This window comes from Culex pipiens, chromosome 2 (genome assembly GCF_016801865.2).
Source record: "Culex pipiens pallens isolate TS chromosome 2, TS_CPP_V2, whole genome shotgun sequence".
NCBI classification, from domain to species: domain Eukaryota; kingdom Metazoa; phylum Arthropoda; class Insecta; order Diptera; family Culicidae; genus Culex; species Culex pipiens.
In genome coordinates, this window is record NC_068938.1 from 77164102 (window position 1) to 77173736 (window position 9635).

The following is a 9635-nucleotide window of genomic DNA, read 5'->3' on the forward strand; positions in this document are numbered from 1 at the left end:
ACCCTGGAGCAAAAACGTTAAGTAAAAGTATACTCTCGCTTAAACTTTCCTGGAATTTTCAAATTTCCCGGAAAACAGGAAACGGGAAATATTTTTTTTGCGGGAAATCACGGGAATTCCCGGGATTTTTTTCCCAGGACTACTAGATATCTACTTTTAGTAGGATATCCTACTTTAGAGGTTCTATCCTATTACACAGAATGACCCAAACACTAGAATTAACTACTCCTCAGATAAATCATTTCCCAAAAATGTTTTTTTGTTGTTGTTTTTCTTTGTTTTTACGAGAATTATGAAATTCATAGAAATTAACTCTTTTTTAAATCGCTAATAACTTTTCAGGATCAAGTTTTACAGTTTTTTTTTAGGTTTTGTTCTACAAAGTTGTGGAGCATTTAATTAAAAATAAGAATTTAACTTTTGGGAATATTTGGATGGAAGTAGCGCACCGTGCAAACCAAACCGTAAGAAACTTGGGTTTTCCATACATTTTTTCGGTTTTTTTCCATACAAACTTCACCTCCGAGTATCAATGGGCAAATGATGATCGATTTTGCTCATACATATTTGGCCCAGAGTCCTTATATAGGTCAAGGAACAATATTCAACTTGTGGAGCGAGGTTTTGAAAAAAAGTCCCATATTCTGGACACCCTATTGTTGATTCAAAAAAAAGGTGATTTCACGTTAATATGAAGGGTTGTTATCATTGGATCTTTTTATATCATACTGCAAGCAGAAAACTTACCTTTGCCATTTGTTTGCTCATTGCTGCAGCTTCTGAAGTTCTACGATGCCAAACAAACGTTCCTCGACTTGGTACTGCCAATTGAATAACACAACAAGCTCCTGCAATCAATCACGGGATGCTTATCACCATCTTTCAATTACTCAGCTCTTGACACACACAATTTGCTCGAGTCGTCACTTATCGTGATGTTCTTCGCAGTAAACGATGAGATCACATGGATATATTTTCGACCAATTTTCACTTCAAATTAGTTTTTTTCAAATCACACTGCTGTTCACAAAAAAGAACTAATCCAATTTCTCGTCTAATTTTGTCACCAGCGTCGAATTTCACTTTCAATCAATTAGACCGATTCTAGCGTACTGACGCTGGCAGTCTGCTCCACCAAGCCCAGAGAGCCTCGTTTTTCGTTCACCATACCGGGATGCCACCCACGCTCCAACTAAAGGCCATACCGATTTCTGAATGAATGCGATTTTTTTTCGCGCGCGCTCTCCCCATTAACCTCTCTCCTCCTGCTTCTTCTGACTGTTCTTCTTCTGCTGCTGCTGCTGCGACAGGTAGCATCAATTGGGCTTACCTTTCCCCCCTTTTCACACAAACACACACACACACACACGTAGTCACGACGACATAGTCGCTGGGAGGTTCTTTTTTCTCATCACTTGGCACAACCACTCTGTTTTGTTATTTTTCACCCAAAACTAAACCATTCTATGCATAGTGGGGGGAGGAGAGCCAACCCACCTATTCCACCTATTTGGTCGTCGCGACGGTTGATGTTTTCATGCTACCGATGAAAATTGGAACGAAATGGCACACAATGAGAAAAATTGTGTTGATTGAAAGGGTGATTGTACCTATTTTGACCGTTTGGATCATGGTTTGGACAACCATATTAGTCTTCATGATTTAAATAAAATTGTTTCTTCTTCATTTTGGGTCAATATTCGTTAATAGTAGTGTATGCAACAAGTTGCAAAAAGAAGATTTTTTCACCAACGAGGTTCACCGAGTTGGATTAATGCGACGAGTGCTGAAAAAATCAAGTTTGGCAACGAGTACCATGCAAGATTTTTTTTTTGCATTTCAGAAAATCACTCATTGAGTGAAATTATAAGTTCATTTATTTTGTCAATAAATCGTTTGAATCAACAAAATGTTGAAAAGTATTACTTTTCGAAACAAGTGCTGAAAAGTTCGTTTCGTTGTTTCGAAAAGTAACACTTTTCAACATTTTTTTGATTTAAACGATTTATTGACAAAATACATGAAAATTTGACATAAAATTTCAATCAGTGTGTGTTTTTTGGAATTGCAAAAAAATGTTGTATGGAACTCGTTGAAAAACTTGATTTTTTCAGCACTCTTCGTATTTATCCAACTCGGTGAACCTCGTTGGATAAATGTACGACTCGTGCTGAAAAAACATCTTTTTGCAACTTGTTGCATAAACTACTATTTTGCAATTCCGTCGTGAAACTATTTACTTTTCCTGTCATTCTTGAACGACGAAATAGCCTACTTTTCTGTACCAAAAATAACAGAATCGAACAGCAACACTTTTCAAAATAAATGCTGAAAAGTTCTACTTTTCAGCACTCAAATGGGTGCTGAAAAGTTGAACTTTTCTGCACTTGTTTCGAAAAGTAACACTTTTCAACATTTTTTTGATTTAAACGATTTATTGACAAAATATATGAAAATTTGACATAAAATTTCACTCAGTGAGTGTTTTTTGGAATTGCAAAAAATGTTGTATGGAACTCGTTGCAAAACTCGGTGAACCTCGTTGGATAAATGTACGAAACGTGCTGAAAAAATCCTCTTTTTGCAACTTTTTGCATAATCTTCTATTGTCTAGGGTTTTTGTAATTTGCATTCCAAAAATCATAGTTTTTTTTTGCAAAAAAGCTTCCAAGTGACAAATTCAATTATAATTGTTTTATTCTAAATAGTTTACAATCAGTTTAAATGTTTTTTTCCAGTGAAAATTTATATATCCCATGGCAGTCACGTACGTGTATCATGTACACACTTTGTAAAAACTCTTATAAGAAATGCCAAAAACACGCGACTGCCGAAGACATAATGATAAATCATGTATGTAAAAACAATCTGCTTACAACTGATCACACGTTTTATTTTTAACTATTCGAACAAAACTTCCTTCAACTTAACAACATGGTTATTAAACATATATTTTTTTAAATGGTTATAAATACTTACAGTATGTAAAAATAGTATTTACACCCCTTGGGCACAATGCACATTTTGTGATGAAACATGTAAACAATTTAAAGTTTGACAGAAACGTTTTGTTCAGAAACTTATGCCGAACATTTTGTTGCAAAAAGCTCATGAAAAGATGATTTCTATAAAAAGATATATAACAAATACTATCACAAAAATCAAAAAAGGTGCAAAAAAAGTTTGTACACCTTTCGAAAAATTAACATAAATAAAGTTATTTATTGACAAATCACCAAAAATCCAGTCTCCCAACTCCAAATAGGCATCCTTGACAGATTAAAAAAAAATTTGGATTGAATATAAAGTTTACTAACTACTTAGTATAAAAGTTCATAAAAAACTTATCTAATCTTAATTTGGCAAACTTTAAATTCAACTAATTGTCAATATATTACCATAGAATTGCTAAATAAACATTTTGGAGTGGGTATAACACCGTTTTGGGGGTGTTTGTATCGATAGAATAGATTTTTCGTTGGAATTTCGTACCAACCCGGAATTACGTCGTCGGAAAATCCGCCGGCATCCGAACCGGTCCACGAATTACAAGCTAGGTGGCATCGAAAAGGGCATAAAATTTCCAATCTTTTGATAACCAAACATCTAGGTTTTCTACAAAACCCACGTTTTTAAATACCTGAGCAAAAAGTAAGTTTGATTCACGAGAACAAAAATTACGAAATTTCATACATTTTTGGCAGGTTGCTCAAACGAAACCATAATAACGTTTTTACCTACGTATTTAAAAACGTGGGTTTTACAGAAAACCTAGATGTTTGGGTATCAAAAGATCGGAAATTTTGTGCCCTTTCAGATTCCACATAAGTTGACTTGTGAATCGTGGACCGGTTCGGATGCCGGCGGATTTTCCGACGACGTAATTCCGGGTTGGTACGAAATTCCAACGAAAAATCTATTCTATCGATACAAAGACCCCCAAAACGGTGTTATACCCACTCCAAAATGTTTGTTTAGCAATTCTATGGTAATATATTGACATTTAGTTAAATTAAAAGTTTGCAAAATTAAGTTTAGATAAGTTTTATATAGAATTTCCAGAGTTATATAAACTTTCACACTTAGTAGTTAGTAAACTTTATATTCAATCCAAATTATTTTTTCAATCAGTCAAGGATGTCTATTTGGAGTTGAGAGAATGGTTTAATGGTGATTTGTCAATTTTTCAAAAGGTGTACAAACTTTTTTTGCACCTTTTTTGATTTTTGTAATAGTATTTGTTATATCCATTTTTCATAGAAATCATCTTTTCATGAGCTTTTTGTAGTAAAATGTTCGGCATAAGTTTCTGAACAAAACATAATACTAGGTTTCTGTCAAACTTTAAATTGTTTACAACTAAAGTTTATTTCCAAAACTTTGAACAATTTCAAAATAAGTTTAGAAACTTTTACCGTACCACAGACCTTATACAGTACTTATTCCATATTATAATCCTTTGTGACTTTTTTTTATTTGATAATTTTAATCGTTCCCGGGCAGACGGTAATAACAAAATTCATGCCGTTTCAAGAACAAATATTGTTAAAATAACAGAAAGTGTTATGGAATCTTCTTGTAAAATCCATTTTTGCATAAGGGTTTAATAACAGTTTATGTTATCATAACAAAATTTGTTTTTGGTCTGATATTGGTTTAAAGCCAAAACAACTTAGGATCAACATTTTTTGTTATGGAAGAATAACTTCAACTGTTATTGGGATGATCGGATTAGTTGTTAAAATAACAAACAATAATAGCAAAGATTAGTTCGAAGAATAACGACAAATGTTATTGGTCTGTTTTTACAATAACAATCCAATAACAAAAAAAATCATAACGACGAATAACAAATCTTGTTATAAATAACAAAACGGAATCGACGTAACACCTTATAATGTGGCCCTCTTAAACCTTGCGGTTTCGTCAACGGATCCACAGGCGTGTATCGTTCTTTTTGCGACAAGACACCGCCTCCCGGGTCTCCTAAGTGTGAAGGTATGGGCACGGGGAGAGGGCACCGAATACCTATATTTACACTTAGAATTTTTTGCGTCCGCCCCGGGATTCGAACCGGCGACCTTTGGATTGTGAGTCCAGTGCGCGGTCCGATTGATCCACACAGGCAGACAATAATTACGTTATAAATAACATAAAATGTTATTTGTCTAGTATTTTCAAATATCAAAAAATGTGATTTCCAAGTTATTACCGTCTGCTCGAATTAAGCCCCGCTTTAGATTTTTTTCAGTTGTTTTTTTTCCGTTTTTTCACTCTTTGCCCTAAATAGGCACAATCACCGTTTTACGTTCCATTCCACTATGAAAATGTATCACTGTTCTAGTAGTTGCTGCTGGCTGGCAAGCTGGTATCCATCAGCCTGGATGATGAACGACCGAGCCCGGAGCTGAACCTCTGCGGTCAGCAAATTGACAAACACCCGTGACGACTCTATGTGCTATGACAACGCTGAGGCTGATGGTACAGCTATTGCTATGCTAATGATGTTTTTTTTTTTTGGTTAATTTTCTTTGTGTTGGCAAAACTTGAGCCATTTTTCACGGAATTTCATCATTTCAACTCGGGACGATCTATCGGCGGACAATAAATCGGACGCGGGCGCGGCGATGCTCTGTTATTAACTAACTCGTGATAAGATCATCACTAAACGGCGAACCCCACGAAGCCACGTTGTGCGGTTGAGTTGTGTTGTATAGAAAAGGTGTGCAATGCCAGACGGTTGGATAGATAAAACTGCTGAAAACTGGGGTGAGATACGAGGTGCAGTCGTGCTGTGGAAAACAGCGCAGTATTGCACGTTGATTGTACACAATATTGGACAGGTGGAGGCGCGAGAAAAATGAAAATCGCAATCATCAGCAAACAGCGGATTTTGCACTGGTGGTGCATCCGACGAGGCACATTGTTGTGAGTTCATTGCTGGGGGGAATGTTGGGTTATGCCTTAGTTTGACTTTTTTTAACGAACAAAAATAAGCTGGCCATACTTCCTTAAGTCAAACATTACAAATTGTGTACACTAACTACAAACTTTGGCAAATTCCTCATAATCAGACGATTTTTTTTGTAAGACACATTAACTTCGAAAACTTTATTACTTTTTGAGGTAATGGAGTTACAAATTACAATTTTGCCCAACCCTCCCCCCAAATCAAATCACGCACCACGTTTTACACTCGATTAGCACGTTTGCATTTCAGCATTCAACGGAAAAAAACCGTCATGAGTATTTTTTATACCCACTGCAGTCAGCAGCTGCCATGTTAGCCCTACATCATGCCAACGTTGGGACGACGCCGATGACTGATTGGGAAATGCGTTTTCTCTGCTTTAGTGAGTGAGGTGGCTGGAGCGGGAGAGAAGGGTTTTCTTTTGTTGTGCTCGTGCCCATCCAAACAAAAATGCTCTGCTTTCTATCGAAGCCATCGCACAGTCATCATCATCATTGGCATAGCACAGATACATAAAATGTTGGTGGCCCAACTGAACCGTGACTCCGGTATTTTCAGAACATGCTTTTTTGCTGCTAATAGGGTTTTTTTCCGTTTAGTTTACCCCTTTTTCTGTGTCTCTCTTTATCTCTTTTAGTACGTGTGTTTATTTGTTGTTTTTTGAGGTATTCCTGCATACCTTGACAGTCGTGGGCTCTATTTAAAAACTTAATTGGCTAAATCAGCGCACAGTGGGAAAAAAGGACCCAAAAAATTACCGCAACATGATTTCGTGCAAACCATCGATTGCTATACACCAAAAGCTTCGTTTTTGCACCAGGAACAATAATCCGATGAAAAATCGCACTGCACGGACCGGTGGCCGGAGTACAGGCCACCGGAAGATCCGGATTTTTGGAAAAAAGTGTCAGATTTATCCAATTCTGAACTGATAAGCTTTCTTCTATCATGCATAGTCACGCAAAACAATCCTAGAATCATATTATATACCATAGGACCCATCGGAACCGGTTCCACCGATCTCCGGTGGCCACATCCGGAGCCGCATTAGGAAACAGCGTAAACTAGTCATGCGACGTATCAAACTTCTTGATTTTGGACGGAGAGTATCCTTAAAATGTATTTTTACCTCCGGTGACCGGTTCCTGGGTTCTCCGGTGGCCACATCCGAAGATCATATTTGGCAAATTCCTGAAACCACTCTTGCGACATATCAAACTTCATATTTTTAAGAGAGGAGTGTATAACTCATGTCCCCATCCAAAATCAAGAAGTTTGATACGTCGCATGACTGGTTAACACTGTTTCCAAATGCAGTTCCGGATGTGGCCACCGGAGATCGGTGGAACCGGTTCCGAAGGGTCCTATGGTATTTAATATTATTCTAGGATTGTTATGCATTACTATTCATGGTAGAAGAAAGCTTATCAGTTCACAATTGGAATAATCTGACACTTTTTCCAAAAATCCGGATCTTCCGGTGGCCTGTACTCCGGCCATCGGTTCGTGCAGTGCGATTTTTCATCGGATTATTGTTCCTGGTGCAAAAACGAAGCTTTTGGTGTATAGCAATCGATGGTTTGCGCGAAATCATGTTTCGGTAATTTTTCGGGCCCTTTTTTCCCACTGTGCAGCGTTTCCATGACGAGGAACAGAGAGAACGAAGTTCATTCAATGAACAATGTCGTACCAAATGTGAGATGTGAATCTAATCATCACTGTTAGATGCGGTCACATGAGCAAAACACCAATTGGACCATAACGTTCACTTCAAAGTAATTTAAGGTAATTGTAATTGTAATTGATTGTTTATTTGTGACGAGAGCCTGTTAGTTTACAACTTTTTATCAGGTTAAGGTAATATTTTTAGTTGAATGATACAAATTTGGTTGATGTGTGTTATTTTAAATGAAGGCTGGTACAAATATTTTAAGAAGTTTTTGTCTCCCCCTTAAAAATCGGCTCGCAAAAAAATATTTTTTTCAACAAACTTCAAAATGTTAATGGAAATTTGAGTGCAATCAGCAGAAATCAATTTTAAATGCATTCCCCTCGACCCCAGCCAGAACCAAGGGACAAAAACTGTGAAAACTATTTGCATTAGCCTAACGAACAAGGCTATAACAAATCTGGAGTTTTTTTAAAGGTCCAATAAACCAAAATTCCAGTTTTTGCTTTTTGGGTGTTTTTGAAACCACCCAAAAAGCAAAAACTGATATTTTGGTTTATTGAACCTTCTAAAAAAAAAAAAAAAAACTCCAGAAATGGCCTACCCAGAATAATGTCTTTGATATAAGATTAAAATTTCTATTATTCAAAAAAATACATTTTTTAAATCTTAACTTGACGGCATTTTTTTCTATGGCTTAAAAGTTGCGTTTTTGTCTCAAAAAACTTTTTTTTATAAATTAATAATTTAAAAAGACGGATTGTGAGCAATTGATTTTGTGAAAAATTTCAAATAAAAATCGGATTTCCTACAACTTTGTCGGAGACACCAATTCGATCAGATAATTCCATGAATTTACGTACCATTTTTGTATAGACCGCTGCCAAAATTGGCTTCAAAGCCTTGTATGGGCAAACCTGGGATGGGATAAACAAAGAGCAAAAAAAAAAAAAAACAATTCGTCAGTTGTGTGCTATCTTGTGACAGCGACCATTTAGTACTTTTCGAGAAAATCGATTTTTAAAGTTCGTTGGTAAATAATTGCAAAACTATGAATGATAGAGCCAAACTTTTTGAAGCAATCGATTCGTATACTATCGCTTGACAAACGCTCCAAGTTTCAACTAATTTGGTTACACCAGTTAAAAGATACAGTAAATAATGTAAACAAAATTCTGAAAAGCACGTGTCACAAGCGTGTTTCGAAAGTAAAATTGTACTACGTGTCACAAGTGTGCACAGAATTCCCATACAAAATAAAATAGGCTTAAACAAGGGCTTAAATCAATAGTTTAACCGACTTAATGAGTATATTTTCAAAAACAAAAGGTTGCATTGTCTTTAGAAAGTATGTGTGTACATAAATTTGTGAAAATCAAGAAATTTTTTCCACATTTTCCAACAACATGTATGACGTGTCACAAGTGTGCACGATCATTTTGATGATAAACAAGTGTGTATCGCGATATCCGGGAAACGGAAGCGAGTTTCCAAAATCGGGTTAAAGCATCTTGTAGTGTTTGTTAAGTATAGCAAAACGTCATCATTAACTCATTTTCGACCAAAATGGTCTATGTCACAAGTGCTAGCTGACGAATTGTCAAACTAAACTACTTTCAACATGGCCGCTTCTGTTAACCTAAAACAGTCCTTTCTTATGAGGAGAAAATGGGAAATACTGTAATTTAAGTTGAAAAAAAAAAATAAAAAAATAAAATCAATTTCCCAGGGGCGAACCAATGATTAAAAAAAATCATTTCCTGCACGCAAAAAAATGAGTTCGCGTCAAAATAAACAGATTTCATGCCAACGGGAACCAGGAAGAAAACTGTTCAACTTTTATGGTGCAAAATTCAAAATTGAACAGTTTTCTTCCTGATTCCCGTTGGCATGAACTCTGTTTATTTTGACGCGAACTAATTTTTTTGAGTGTGGGAAATTTGCAAAATTCCTGTAAATTCCCGAATTTCAAGTGGAAGTATACATTTTTTTAAC

The 9635-nt window shown here is 36.1% G+C and overlaps 1 protein-coding gene across 2 annotated transcripts in view; it reads right to left on the reverse strand.

Moving 5' to 3' along the window:
- Positions 1 to 5622, reverse strand: part of LOC120413518 (villin-like protein quail) — a 36501-nt gene extending 30879 nt beyond the window's left edge. The window contains exons 1-2 of one of the 2 annotated variants that reach the window (XM_039574380.2): positions 5301 to 5622; positions 748 to 1540 (exon numbers count right to left, since the gene is read on the reverse strand). In XM_039574380.2, the coding sequence (XP_039430314.1) occupies positions 748 to 768 (21 nt within the window). In that variant the 5' untranslated portion in view covers positions 769 to 1540; positions 5301 to 5622. Of the gene's footprint in view, positions 1 to 747; positions 1825 to 5300 lie in introns of those variants that run through there. The other variant, XM_039574381.2, reaches the window with a different exon arrangement.
- Positions 5623 to 9635: the final 4013 nt, after the last annotated feature.